The sequence below is a fragment of the Polyodon spathula genome, chromosome 22 (genome assembly GCF_017654505.1).
Source record: "Polyodon spathula isolate WHYD16114869_AA chromosome 22, ASM1765450v1, whole genome shotgun sequence".
Lineage (NCBI taxonomy): Eukaryota > Metazoa > Chordata > Actinopteri > Acipenseriformes > Polyodontidae > Polyodon > Polyodon spathula.
Genome location: NC_054555.1, coordinates 2,805,671 through 2,821,101, shown reverse-complemented (window position 1 = coordinate 2,821,101; position 15,431 = coordinate 2,805,671). Strand labels below are relative to the sequence as shown.

The 15,431-nt window shown below is 38.2% G+C and overlaps 1 protein-coding gene across 1 annotated transcript; it reads right to left on the bottom strand.

Moving 5' to 3' along the window:
- Positions 1-806: 806 nt before the first annotated feature.
- On the bottom strand, positions 807-5,486 carry LOC121297490 (eukaryotic translation initiation factor 4E-like). Its single transcript, XM_041223840.1, has 7 exons — positions 5,463-5,486; positions 4,709-4,797; positions 4,324-4,419; positions 3,429-3,492; positions 2,731-2,844; positions 2,324-2,463; positions 807-1,048 (listed from the first exon to the last, which is right to left on the bottom strand). The coding sequence occupies exons 1-7, from the start codon at positions 5,484-5,486 to the stop codon at positions 934-936; spliced, it is 642 nt and encodes a 213-aa protein (XP_041079774.1). The 3' UTR covers positions 807-933.
- Positions 5,487-15,431: the final 9,945 nt, after the last annotated feature.

Here is a 15,431-nt window from a genome sequence, read left to right as displayed (position 1 = left end):
CTTAGCTTGTAGGAGTTATTTAATATGAGTTCATGTGGTAGAGAGACAGGCCTGCTTCTACCAACACATTATCCAGACTTTCAGAATGGTTGTTTTTACTTCAAATTGAACATGGCAAGTCAAATCCATGTGGAAATGCCAAACTAAACTCAACAGCATTCCTGGTTCGTGGAAGAAAATATTAGTTTAATAAAACAAAAAAACAAAAAAAAACAGTGATAACACAGCTAGTGCTAAGGGGAGGAAAAATTCAATTATAAACTTGATTAGTGCTCCTTCAGTATAAGCAAGCATTGTGCATAGACAGGTGGGATTTTTGAGCAAGACAACAGGTAAGACGATGTTGCAAATGAATCTCACATCACTGTTACAGATGCTCTTGACTCTGCACCCTCTTAATTGGGAATGGCACGCATCCACCAGTAAGTACAAAATGAAGTTATTTTCCCCAAATACTAGATATTTTTTAATCTAAAGAAAACAAAAAGAAGCAACCACTGTGGAAAGAAATGTAGAGCACAAAAATAACAAAACCACCTCCAATTGTGAGGACTGTCTTGAAACACAGCTGAAGTGTGCATCGTTACACAAGACAGTACCAACCTCAGATAAAAGCAGAGGTTCAAAATAGCTGAAATACACAGGACTATTCCATGTCTCATATACTTCACCTTATTGAATGCAGTATAACAATTTATTGATCAACAAATGCAAATATTTTTATTTTATACACAAACCGCTTGTTTTGAGCACAGTGGCAAAGTATTCTGTCTAAGCAACTAAACAAAACCATTTGCATCTCCACACATTCATTTATTTTAGGATAACAGAACAGTGCAAGTACTGAACATTAAATAACCAAAAAAAATGTCATGACATCAGCTAAAGTTAACACTGGAGTTCTGCTTCCTCTCCCAAGACTACCACAGCCTCTCAGACAACAAACTCGTTCTTGCCAAGAGAGTTGCTCTTCGTCGCTGTGTCTGCATGAGCCTGATAGCCAATGGCTATCTTTGCAGGGAGCCCCAGCCCTTCCTTGTACCTGCGCCTGAATAGGGAGGGGAAAAGGAGTTCAGTGAAGCTTCTAATCTGTACATTGTGACATATGCAGTCATTTCCATGTAGCAAGGGTGTCTAACGAAGGGCCATTCCACTGCAGGTTTAACAGGTACAATTAGCAAACTACTACAGGGTTTAGGTAGAGGCTTAATTGGTTCAATTAAATCATTTGGAACAGGGTTGGAACAAAGACGATCAGTGGAAGGGCCAACTTTGGACACTGTGGCATGAAGCATCAGATTCGTTCTTGTTTTCTCATTGCTATATCCCTTTTGATAGTGTGAAATACTAAACAGTTTGTAGATTGGAGAATGCATCACAGCCACAGCGTGTAGAATAGCATTTCAAATGCTCCTGCATGGCTTCAACAAAATCTGTCCAGAAGCTCCCAAGGTACAGCCTATCAGGTGTCAGCAGTACAGGTAGATTCCAGACTACCAAATTTATATTCAATATGTGCAGAAACTGACCTAAACATTTTACATATAAGCAAAGTTAGAATATAAGTATTAGGGGTGAACTGATGGGACTTCAGTTCACTTTAATAATCAACACAAACTACAGAGACCAACATAAAAAAAAAAAAGACCATGCAAGTATCCAAGTCAAACACTGCTCAGATGTTCTGAACAGAGACGAATACAACAGCACCCAGATTGGAGAGTATTCCTGCCTGGCAATAGTGTCAAGAACGTCAAATACCAAGTCAGGGGTGCAAATTTAGCATGAGATTCTAGCATCAGGGTACCTCAAAGCACCAGGCAGAAACATCCAATTCTGGTACAAGCAGTTATTTTTGTGTTCCTTAGTAGCCATCGATGATTGTTTCTCATTGGGTCTGGACTGCTCACATGACCCACCCACAGGAGAGAAAGTTTGTCGTGTGGGAGGTTGTGAGGGGGGGGGGGGGGGGGGGGCTTGATTAGGACAAGGTTTGACACTTTAGCACCAGTAGGCTCTCTGGTGCTAAAATTTCAATACAGTTTAGCATCAATTTTTAAGATGATTTGCACCCTGGAGTATGGTAGTACCCTGCAATGGAGCTTCCTGATTGGTCGGGAAAAAGTTCTGAAGTTCCCAACATGCATTATAAGTTACATCCCCATTGGAACCTATTAACAGCAACTACACTTGCAATTAGAGTGCTAAGAATTTAAATGTCTCAGACATCAAGGTTTAGAGTCCATCTGAGGACAACTCACTCCAACATGAAAAGGTTTTATGGTACCGCTATGCCTCAGAGCAACACAAAGAACACACCCACCCAATGTAAGTGACAGCCTCCCTGTTTTCCGTGTTGGTCGTCCAGACAGCGATTTTATCTCCCTTTGCACGGACATTGATGACAGCGCCGCACACATCATCACTGTAATCATCAAAGGACTCTCCAATGATGCACAGGAGCTGAGAGAAGACCAGACAGGCACCATTCACTGTCCTCGTAGGAAGGAGAGAGCAGAACTGCATATCCTATTTCAATCCCTGAGAGAGCTCTTAACGAAGGACAGGGTCGGTTATCCAGATACTCAATACTGCTACAAGCCCTGTTCATGGTGTGTGTTTATAGACATCTTTAAAACTTGTTTTTAAACAATGAGAGCAAGAGAGAGAGAGAAAGAGATGCCCTGGACAGTATGCCCTGTACTAAATAAACAATGAAACAGTTCTCACAGTTTCCAGCCAAAACCGATCAAGCTCGGTGTGCCTCTGCTGTTTTGAAAGAGTAATTAACCAGCGGCCACCGCATTTGTTCCTCCTATCCTCCCACATGGGCTCAATCCCATCCTAAAAAAACCAAGACATACATTTGGTCAATTGCAGTGAACTTGAATGTAGTGCTTAGTTCTGGACTATCATAGTACCATTTGCAACAAAACAATAGAGAGAACCAAACTTGGGATCCGCTGATGCCCCACTTCAGTCTAGACCCACAGGGTTAAAGGGATCACTTCTTCACTGTGTATAGTACATGACAGAGAGTGGGGAACGGGATAAGGGAGTCAGAGGCGTGCTGCATTCCTCTACTGCATGGTCCAACTCGATCATAATCTTTTCCTTAAAAAGGAAAATCTTTTGGTGTAAAGACCATACTAAAGCAGACTCATGCCCTTTCATAACCTCTGATTTCTTCAAACACTAGATCATGGATTCTAAAGATAAACTTATGCAGAACTGAGTCAAGTATAAAAACGTTTTGGCTAGTGCTTTCATCAGGGTAATAATTTCACTAATGGAGACCAGCAGTGAAGTGGAAAGATCGCTGAAAGAGCAGCAGTATTAATCATCCCCTCACCAAAAGTTCCCACAAGAAGAGACAAAGTCTTTAAAAACAGAAAATTAAAAGATTTGATTAAACCTAATTCACTTGCCTTAAACAGAGAGTAGTCACAGCCCGAAGACAGCTTGCTGGCAACCTGAATGTGGTTATATATTCTTTGAAAAAGCAAAGCAACACAAACTTATAAACTGAAATAGCAGACAATCTAAATGATTGTGATCTGGAGATGTCTCTTCAATTACAACACCCTCAAAAAAATCACTGGGAATAGTTAGGTTCTTTCCCCACAATATTATACAAATAAACCAATAATCTGGATTTAGAGATCATTGACATGGCTCAACAAGTTATTTAACTGGAGAGACAATGAAACTGAACAGCACTACAGAGTACAACAGCTTGACAAAATATGTTTATGCACTATAATAGCACAATCCCATTCCATTAGTGCTGGAGGGTGGAGGGTTAAGGTGAGTGGACAAGGAACAATGCATGCTGGCAGAGGACTGACCAGGAAACTAGACAGAAAAAGTGACATCTCCACTTGCTTGAACATCCTAATGCAGACTTATCCAAAGAGGCAACCTCAAAACTGTGTGCCCGATAGCTACATCACAATATTAGTACATGCACAATTCACACTGAAAACATACAATACCTACTTCAGAGATTGTCTGCTCCATCAGCATTTTAACAATACCAATTATAGGCAAGGGGTATGTCTCTATCCACCTGGTATGTGTTTGCAGCTCTTTGCCACACGATGGCAGTGTACCCTTACGTTTGCAATGCATTTCTATAGATTCAAATCCAAAGATATCTATTATATTCAGTCGGTGCTTACAGTATTTACCACATTATGTTTGTTGGCAACAACAAAAACATTCACACCTCATTTGTCTGGCTTTGTGTTAGTTTAGCCCTAAATGCTGCACGTCAGCTATGCAATATAATGCATATCCTTGAGTCAGCTTGTTTTTACTCACGCCCAGAAATCCTCCACTGTGTCGAACTTGGTGATGAGCTGCAGGTTCGCCTGCCATGTTTTACTTTTGTCATTCTTATAGAACCATAGAGCCCATCTGTAAGGACACGAGGGGGGCGTAAGAAAGCATTAACAGAATACTTGATCAGAACAGCAATAATACCCAGGCTTTGTTAGCCTGATTATGCCAAACATCACAATATCATCCGACCTTTGGATGAGATGTAAAACCGGGGTCCTATTGCGAGTGGCCCTGCAGCAGCAGCAGCAGTTGATGAGGCACAGTTCACACCCTAGTCTTAGTGTGGTGACAGCCATGTTACATATGTTTTCTTTAACTCAAAATGAACATTAAGCGTGAACAACGCAGAGACCGACAGCACTACCTGTTCTGCAATGGGCTCTTGACGAGCCTCTCCAGCGAAGCGGTGGCTTCTGTTACATCACGTGGGATCTTCTTTTGCTCCTTTTTCTTCTGTGCACGTGCCAAACTTACCTAGGAAGACTTATTCTTATTTTGAATCCTTTTTTTTTTTTTTTTAAATGTCTTTGGGCTACCCAGAAATGTCTAACAGATAAGAAACTAAAAAAAGAAAAAAAAAAAAAAAAAAAACACACACACACACTACTATTTGTTTTAAGTCCGTGCTCAACTTTTCCAGGAATTAAAAAAAAAATAAAGCATTTTATATCAAAGTTGTTTACTAGATGGTTGTGATATCACATGTGTTCACTATAAGGTTATAGTATTTAACTTTGAACTTTTACCGAACTTAGGAAAACTACACGAACCGCTAAGGATAATAAGGGCACTATCCGCTCTATTCCAAATCTACCGTTACTTTGGTTCAATGGCATTTCCTGTTTCGCTAAAACATTTAACATACTAAATGCGCTACGCAGGCTTCCTTGCCAGGGCACAGTGCTTCCTCCAGAAAGCGGGTGCAAAGAGCACAGCAGCGCAACATAAACTATTGAAGTCTAATGAAGCCAACGAAATGTCCCACCTGACTCGAATTAAAACAACAAATAATTAAAAATAAAAAAAATATGCTAACTATGAAAATTCTAATTGTTAATAATGATAATAAAATATATAAAAACATGTGCCACAAATGCAAGGAAGCGCAACCCGCTCACCGTTTGAATTGTAGCTGTAGCCATCTCCGTTTCAATCAAGCATCTACCCCTGACAGGTGTGTTTAAGACCCTAAACGGGAAATACCGTGCAGGTGTGTGTGTGTTCTTAATTAAAGACAACAATTACATAAATAAATATATAATCCTGTTTTTGTTTGTTTTTTAAAGGAGGGAGCTATTTATTTGAATTTATAATCAACGCAACGCAATCACCACACTGTCTACGAAACTAGCAAAATGAGAGAAACTGTAAATTTGTTTGCAAGACACATTACATTAAATACACGTTTTTAAATTTATTACCCAGATATATGTTTTTATTTAAATACTGTTACCAGTAGAAAAAATAAATGGAAAAAAGATGACATTGTAGGTGGTTTCTGTTGTTCGGCGGTACACGTCTGTTTATTTACAGCTTGTTAATAATAATAATGGGCATGGAGTGGTGTGTGTGTGTGTGTGTGTGTGTGTCTGGAAATGGCTCGGTGCAATAGTTTATCTTTCAATATAAAGTTTGTGAACCTCTGCATGCTTTCCCTTCTTTTCTGTGCTTGATTTCTTTTCATTTCAAAACAATAGCAGACAGGGTATTGAATAGGTAGAAATGTTTCAGTCACAGTACTACCGTACCTGCTGCCTATACTCCGAACGACTGTGTTGAGTCACAAGAACATACAGCAGCAGGATACAACAGACTTAGTGTTTTGATGTCCTGAATTTAAGAGCAGTTTTCCGACTACAGTTGCCTCCGGATTTCTAAAACCAAAGTGCCTGTATAGTGTAAAGACACAAGGCCATCTAGTGAGCATGTATTGTTTACTCTGCTGGCAATGCAAAAGAAAACTTGATTCACTAATGCAGATCCTTAAACATACACATTGCCAATCAAGGCTGTGTTACATGTGGAAGGTGAAACTGCAACACAAAGTAATGAGAGGAACCCAGGGTAGCTGTCAGAACGATGGCATACAACAGGTAATGAGACAGAAGGAGGTACTGGGAAGAAAGGAAGCAGGGAAGGGAAAGATGAGAGCAGCTAAATAGTTTGTAAGAGCTTCAAGAAGCCCCAGTGCATTCTTTAAACAAAGTAGATTAAGATGTTTATCGGCGCTTTACCCGTTTGCTTCATTGCAACTTGACCCAGGCACACAGTTAAACCATATAAGATTCAATTAAATGCAAATAATCATATAACCTAACCCTACTTCTACTGTATAATGACAATGTATTGATTTTTTACCAGTAATTTCTAGTTTTGTCCCATCAGTTTTTTCTGTATCGATACATGCATTTAAAAAAATGTAGCCTTTAAAAAATGATTTTGTCAAGGCCTATTCCTGCACTTCGCTATGACTCTCTTTACCTAACTTATTTTCTAATACAGCTTATGAACTTGTTTCAACTAGAAGTTGCTGTTGACCCCATGTGACCCAGTCCCCGAAGGTGAGTCTGTCACCGGTCATGCTGTAAAAGCAGTTCTCAATTTTAATATCATGTTTATTTTCAATATTAACCACATGTGTAGCAGGACATTGCTATCTGTGGATGGGGGGGGGGGGGCTCATTCTGCATCATTCCCAGATCTGAAATCCATCAGTTTAATTCATTTGAAAGAAAGGTAGAAGAATATGTTGTATTCTAATTAAAGTCTAGTTGTTTCCGCTTTTATTCCAGCCTTAGCATGTCAGCTAATCTTTCTTCATGTTGGAGTTTTAATATGACAAAATGTTTGGTTCATAAGCAAAGTGAAGCAGTGTATTGCAACACAATATCACTTCCACCAGTCTAGAAGTTTAATAAACTCACTTATACCAAAAAGCAACAAAATGGATAAATATAAAGACACAGACAGCAGCCTAAGCTGAGGGGAGGATGGATTAGCCATTTTGAATCAAACTTTACTGATACCTTTAAAAATGTATATTGACTGTACAGGGCAATGAATTACACACTGTTGCTGTAAAAAGAGAAAGACAACTTTCCTACATGCTGCTGTATTTATTATTGTTTTGACAAAGGAACCCTTGAGTCAAATGGTGGACATAAGAAAGAAACCAGAAAGATACAGTGTACACAATATACCTGAAACGAGAGATACTCCCTATTGTTGCTACCTCAAAGAAAGAAAGCGTTCTCAAATAAGTAAACTTCACTATTTATTTCTCCAGAAATTAGATGAATGGTAAGCTGCTGTTACGGCATTAATAGAGACATTTTCTCATAGAGACTTGTTACATAATTATTATACACAGATCATGACCCTGCATATAATAATATTGCTTGCCTCAGTGACAGGATGCTTCTGAACGGGCAGATGGCAAGTATTGAATATATTCTAAATAAATACATTAAAAGTAAGCAGGGGAGTCCATTTTACCTATAACAGGTCATATCAAAAAACACTTTGCATTCCAAACACTAACGCTAAAGACTGAAACCCATGACATTCCCAACTCAGGCCATGATAGGATTATTATAGGAATGTTTTCAAAGCAATTACTCCAGTTATTAATAAACTTTCTTTTTTTTTTTTTTTTTTTTTTTGTAAAGGAGAAACACTGGTTCTAGTTGTAAAATGATGTTTTTCTGTTGCCCTACTGTGTGCACAGTGTTGCTCAAAACATCCTTTTATAATCATTCAATCAAATAATCTAAAAACTAAGGCATATTCAAGACAGGTAGAAGATTATACAAAGGACCATTGGCTCAGAATGGAAGGCCATGAGGATTACCATCTGTTTTATTTTATTTTATTTTTTTCTTAATTACTATTCAGAGCCTCTTTTTATCTGTTCAATAGCTAATTGCATGAGCTTTTCCATCCTGGCAAGATATTGGAAATAACAATGGAGATTACATATTATACTTCTTTCGTAATACATTTCTAAAGATTTTATTTGAAATGAAATCAAAGCATATCTCAGACAACACAATAGGATTAAATATATTGGGAGCCCCTGCTGGGAGTTTGAAAGCAATATTGCATTTCCACGCTTTGATCTTTAGAAGAGATGTTATGAATAAAATGTCATATTGCATGACATCATCTATTTATTGGGATAATACAATTCTTCAGTGAATCTAATTATCACTTTTTACCCACCGATCATAAGCAACAGATGACAGCAACCTTCTGCCCAATGGAGGCACAGGGCTAGTCTGAGGACTCTTTACATGGACTTGTGGGGTGCATGTCCAGCATGGGTCACTGAAACACAAGGAGATGGACTGTCCAAATTTGAAACCCCCCACCCCTACCCCCACCCACCACTGCGTAGGAGCACAAAGGCCTATGCAGCCAAGATCTGCAACTCAGCACAACCAGGATTCAAACCAGCAAGCTCCTGATCACTTGACTTACCTTCCACTGGGGACAGCAGATTAGGTATGTTAAAATGCCCGTTTATGGTAATTTCATTAATTAAGTTTAATTTCTAATACAGAAACCCCACAACCTTCCACTTGCACTAGGTGTTGGAGAGCTCATAATGGCCTTGCCTTAATTTAATTAAATTGTGAACCCAGCCCCAATCATATAAGCCTGGAGTAGATCCTAATGAAACAGTTCAACACAGCTCTGCTGTTGATTGCAGATTGCAATATACATAATTTATCCTGCAGTCATATTTGCATGACAATAAATCAAATTGCATTGGAAATGTCATTGCTACCACACTGTTGTTGGATCTCTATTCAGGAAGTGAACTGATAGAATGTCAGGAGAAATTAATATTGACTCTACAGGGCACACAATCATGAATGCTTTGTGATTGCATCAAATCACAGAATGCATAATGCCCGAGAACCCAGGCATGCATCACTTGGCCTGTAGGTGTGATAGAATCAGGTGTGAATCAATTATTTATAGCTTGCAGGCCTTCAAGGTTATGTTTGGAAAGGAAACTTTGAGGTGTGCTGCTGATCCTGTCTGTTGTATTAAATCACTGGATGTTATGAATTGCCATCCACCTGAGAGACAGTGTTAACAGATGATTAAAAGAAGATCATGACAGAAATGTTATGACCAACCCTTTAGGAGACCTCATTAAGAGTCTCACAGCCCTTTCTTTAACATCAGAATCCAGTAAAAAAAAAAATGGAACTTGTCATTTGAGCAGTATAAGATACTTATTTTCACAGCTTTGATTACACATCTGTTTCTAATGTTCTGAAAATTAAAAGACAGATTGCTTTTTTTTCCATAATCACTCGAAAAACTTTACTTACCAAATCAAAATGTAAACATAAGTTTATTTTGAGACACACACACACAGGTTCTCATTTTTATATTTGTGGGGACTTTCTCTCGCTATATTTGTCCAAACAGACAAAACTCCACACAGGATGAAAGTCGACAACAAACAAATATTTTGGCACTTTTAGTTTTTTTTTTTAAGGCATATTTAGTTCTTAAAAAGGTGATTTTACAAAGTGGGGTCATCCTCATAAGATTGATTTTTCAGGAGTTACTATCTTTGTGGAGGCATTTTCTCAAATTTTGCCTGCACATTGATAGTAACACCTGCACGCGCATACGCACACGCACACGCACACACACACACACACACACACACACACACACACACACACACACACACACACACACACACACACACAATTAAAGTAGATTTATAGTTTTATAAATAATAAAAGAGCGCTTTTTTAAAAATAACCCCTAATGAATACAAATGTTGATTTCAGCACCATGGACAGTTCCAAGCATTGGATTTTCATGCAAAAGGAAACAATACAGAAATGGATCTTCTGCTGTTAGGGTTGTGTTGTGTTAATATTTAATAGAAAGTGTGCTAAGATGTTCATGAAGCATTAATACACTGTATTCTTGTTTCCATACATGCCCAGCATTGAAATGTTCTGTTTAATATTTAGCAGGAGGCTCAGTATTTCCATTGTTCCCTGTCTGTGATTAGAGGAGCCACAGTTATATATTAAAATACTTGCTGTGTATTAAACTGAATGTGTTAGGAGAACAGGGTTCAGAGGTCACAGTGAAAAGATAGTATAGCAAATCATAATGTGGTGTGAAAATGTTTGACGTTTATTTTTTACTGCAAAGATATACACATAAATGACATATCTAATGGTGGTTGCCCCTAGCAACCTGACTTATTTTCAACAGTATGTCAATCACAGGGTGGCAGTATTTATGTCATGCCTTCAACATACAGTACTCTACACATTGTTTTATGCTCTACTTTTTTGTAGTTTTTATGGTATACAGCAGAAAACTTGTAGAAAAGATTATTAAAAAAATTCTTAGCATCAATTTGGTCATTAAATTTCAGACATGCCCTTTAGACAGCAGGAGCTGACTCGATCTGTGAGCTGCAGCAGATTGAAGGTGTATGCAGAAGGGATGCAAACCATATTTAGAAGAGTAATCATCACAATCTGCCAGGGAGGAAAAGGTCAGCTTTTGATCAAAGGCATGCAGTGTTGTAGCCCCTTGAGCAGACAACACTGTACCCTGAATTAGCATTAATTCAGTGACCTTCATTGCAGGCATTCAAGAGGGATTCAGTAGACTTGCATTGCTTCCCAGGGGGTGGAGGTATACAACTAATAACAAACTCAGTAAACAAACAGCTTTGGAATACATTGAAATGGTTAAAGCTAACCGTACAAATATACAAACGCAAGTGCAGCTATCAATGCAATCAATAAGTGAGGTGTCCTTACAAAAGATAATTGGACAGAGAAAGGTTCCCAATAAAACACTGAACCCAGCCTGAATGCAGACTATTAAGTGAGGGTTGCTGTAATCATCCAAAAAACTGGAGTTCTGAAACACCAGCAATCATAATTGCAATCTGGAGGTTTAAAAAAGATACCGAAGGTCATTGAAAAGAATACACCAGAGTCTAGTTTAAATTCAGTTTAGCTGCAACGTGCCTACAGATTATTGTATGCCAATCCGCAGTGACAGTCAATCAATTCTAATGATGATAGACTGAAGGTAAATTGCAATAGCATTGCAGTTTACCTCACCACAGTTCATTACACACTCATTTGTGTTCCTATTGCTGATAAATTGTAGTTGTGAAAGGGTAGCCTGTGCTGTAGTAGAATTGGAAATTAGGGCAGTATAGCACAGGAAGTTTGTTTTTTTTAGATTTCATTAACATAAATTAAACAAGCATTTACTTCAGTGGTATCAGTTTACTTCATGGGTCTTGTTTGCACCTAATAATTGTTGAAAAGCCCAAAGCAAATCTGGGCGTGATGTTATCCTGACAACAATTAACAGCAATCAAGGCTTAATTATCTTGTATGTACAATGCACCTGAACAAGCAAGAAAATAGTTTGTTTCTTTGTCTGCTGTGTAGGTTTCTGTGTTTGTTTATGCACTAAATATATTTAAGTGCACTTGGCACTGTTTTGTTTATTGTGAGCACTCTTTATTTCACTGGGTGATGTGCCTGGCTGGGTCTGGTCTGGGGCTTGGTGAGTCGGGTGATCAGAGGGGAGTTCACCTGGTAAACTTTGCCCCTGGTTTGTGTCAGTGCTTGGTCTCCCTGTGCTCGCTCTCGCTTTGTTTTCCAGTGCTAAAGAAACTTCAATACAGAGGACTCAAGATCTGTGTATCGGGTGTTCTTTGAAAACCTGTTTTTGTTGCTGTTAAAGGATGCTGCTCGGACAAGCATAACTATAACTTTGTCTCTGACTTTCATTTAGTTGGAAGTGGCTTATATCAAGGAACCATGTGTTATTTCATATTCCATACCTCTTTGAATTCATATTATAGGTTCTATTCCTCATTAAACTATAGATGGCGTAGTCAAGGTTATATAGGCTACAAAATGCATAATTAATATATGTTTTTGTGCAGTAAATGTATATAGGAATGCTGTCATCTTTTCCAGTTAACCTTTGTGTGGGTGATGCTCTTCACCTGTTATCCACAGAGAAGCCTGCTACTGCATGTTAGCAACTGCGTTCAATTGCCAGTTTTGTATTTAGCACAAAGTTGCATTGTAACTACACCAGCACTGTTATTACAGTGTGATTAGGTGACACAATTTGTAAGTTTGACCCTTTTTTGTCATATCTTATGAATAAATGGAGGCAAATGTGATTATTTAGAAGCATTCCCAGCATAGTACAACAAAATCAATTGACCACACCTCTGACTCGACAGTCAGCAAGTAAACAATGGAAAAATATAAAACCTGGAGCATTCAGCTGCCTTCTTTAAAGCCACTTAACTAAAAAAAAAAAAAAAAAAAAAAAAAGAAATCAATATCATTAAATTGTTTCCCCCATGGCCCTTTTTGAAAACACACAAATGCAATCTGAAAACGCACAAATGCAATCTGAAAACGCACAAATGCAATCTGAAAATGCACAAATGAAGTCACAAAGCTAATTTATTCCATTTTTTAATATGCACCCCAGCTGTTCTTTACTTTGTTCAGATAGAATGTCATATTTAATTGTCTCTCAAGGAAGGCAGAGGCACCAGGTGAGGAGAAATAGGATTCTTGGTTGGCCGGCCATGCTTTATTGCATGGACTGGTCAATTTGTCCATCATTGATCTAAATATTGAAGAGGTTATCCAACCTTGAGAAAAAGGAAGCATTTCCTCAAACAGACTCACCATTTTGAAATACAGTGTTACACTTAGCCGAGACACTTCATGCAAGCAGTTCTAAAGAGGTTAAGAAAATTACACAGGAGTGGAAATCCGTGATCCCAATTGACCACAGTTGGTGAATCTTGCCGGTGGTGAGATGGTCAGTCTGTTACCTTGGATATTAGAATACACATTATTCTATCAGGGGACTGGGCAGCTGAGGTGAATGGAGACCCATACAGGCAATGTCCTGTCGATGATTATAAATCGCTTACAGCAATCAATCAATCAATCACTTAAGAATATGTCTAAATTCCAATGCATCTTGTGCATAAATGTCATCCTGAACATATCATACCTTAATAATAACAGACACCCTACACACAATGTCGTACCTTAGAAGCACGATTATTCGGAGTTACTGCAAGCAAGAGGGATTGAAAATACAAGTAAAGCTGAATACACAGGTGTGTATTCATCTAACCAGAAATAAATTAATGAATTGTATTGAACCCGCTGGGTCAAAATCCCATGATCAGAAAAAACACACTGTATTTCACTTCCTACCCAATTGATTTCTACACAAAAACAGACTTTGACTTTGGGTTGTTTGCTGCATCTCTCTGATCAAGTGTTCTAGAACACTCTCTGATCAAGTGTACTAGTATGAATTGTTTGAACTCTCAACCTGTCTGACAGCACTGACACACTATCCCCTTTGAAATGCATTGAACAGACCTTTCAAAAACCAGGTACCTGTTCATCTTCAGAAACACTGAAGGGGGTGATCTTTTTGTGACAGAGGTTATGGATTTTCCACCATCCCCTTCTAAATGAATTCACTTAGGCATGATGTCCATACAACCTCAATGAATCAATCTAACTCAAAATGCCAATCTCCATGTTGTGCTTCATTTCCCTGTTCTATAGTGACATGCAAACAGCTTATCCAAAGGACCAGCATGCATGTGCTTTCAACAAAGGGCTTTAGCACAGTTTTTAAACCAATACCCATTCTTAAATCAGTCCAAATGCCTGGAAAACAGAAAATGTAGCATGCAGAAATGTGTTGAATGTGGAACAATCCATTTGTATCAGTTGTGTCTAACTTGCAACTATAATTACCACTAACCCCATACAAATCTGCCTTGGAAAGGTATTGTACAGCAAAATTATTGTATGCCTTTCCCCAAGTGGAGGGTTAAAGAGGGGTCACCCAGTGAAACTAAATGGAATCTGTTACATCTCCCTATAGGAGACTTCCATTTCCCATGATAAGATGACTTTGCATTGCTTAGCGCAGCACTGAGGCTTTCAAAAGATGACATTTTGTGCTGTACACTGTTGGTGTCAGATGTCAGAACCTGTTTCTAATACTTAATCAATGTTAAATGAACAGACATGGAAAACAAATAGATACCAGCTGCTACAGCATCCCTCCTCTGATTGTGTTTGGATTGAGCTGCATATCGAATTTGGAAATTTGAAAGCACTCAGAGATTGTGTCTGAAAAGAAAACATTTTCAGTAATGAACAGATAATAAAAGCAGGCATGCACCCAAGGTTTATTTCGGTTAGGAATCTGATTACTTATCTGTCTTTCTCCTAGTGAGTCTGGTCCTGGAAGAGAAAAGGAATCCATAAAGCTGACGACTTTTTCATAACTGTGTTAGAGAACGAGGATACAATGATTGCATTCTAATAAACCACACAGGGAATAGCCTCATGTGCAATAAATGTCATCTATCTCTTTATAAAAAAAGACATTTAAAAAGTTGACACAAGTTGAAGTATGTTGGCAAAGTGCAAATGGAACAGTTAAGTGGGCTTCCATTTATCACTTTTAATGCCATCATGGTTAATGACCCAGACCTAAAAGAAATAACCCCACAATTAATTTGTAAAACACTGAACATCAACACTGTGAACATCAAAAAAAATAAATAAAAATCTGTTAGAATGACCTTTTTGTGAAACCCAGCAATTATCCTAATGGCAGCTGTGAACATTATTTAAATTCAGAGGCTTTTAGTGCTGCCGATATTCTCTTATTACAAGGAATTCTAAAGCAAATAACTTTTTTTTTTAACTTCTGTTGAAAAACATGCTTTATAAAGCCTTATAAATACATTTCAGATCGTTTCTATTCGTTATCTAGAAAATGTGCCAAATGCATGCTATTTTTTATATTTTATGTCAGTAGCAGTGCACTGATAAAATGACTAATTGCTAAATCTCTCCTTTTAATCACCATGTCTGTAGCCCATTTGTTGTTACTGCTTCAGCATCCTGCATTGACTTAAATGAGGCTGGCATTGATTTTGTCAGCTACATAAAGATGCCTGAGCCTGCATGCTAGTAAGAAAATTGTTT

Excerpts from the sequence above, each read along its gene's own strand:
- LOC121297490 (XM_041223840.1), bottom strand. The coding sequence starts at position 5,486 with ATGGCTACAGCTACAATTCAAACG. Across the intron at positions 4,420-4,708 it reads AAGAGCCCATTGCAGAACAG|ATGGGCTCTATGGTTCTATA; the intron begins GTAGTGCTGTCG and ends GTGTCCTTACAG. Across the intron at positions 2,464-2,730 it reads ATCGGTTTTGGCTGGAAACT|CTCCTGTGCATCATTGGAGA; the intron begins GTGAGAACTGTT and ends GTCTTCTCTCAG.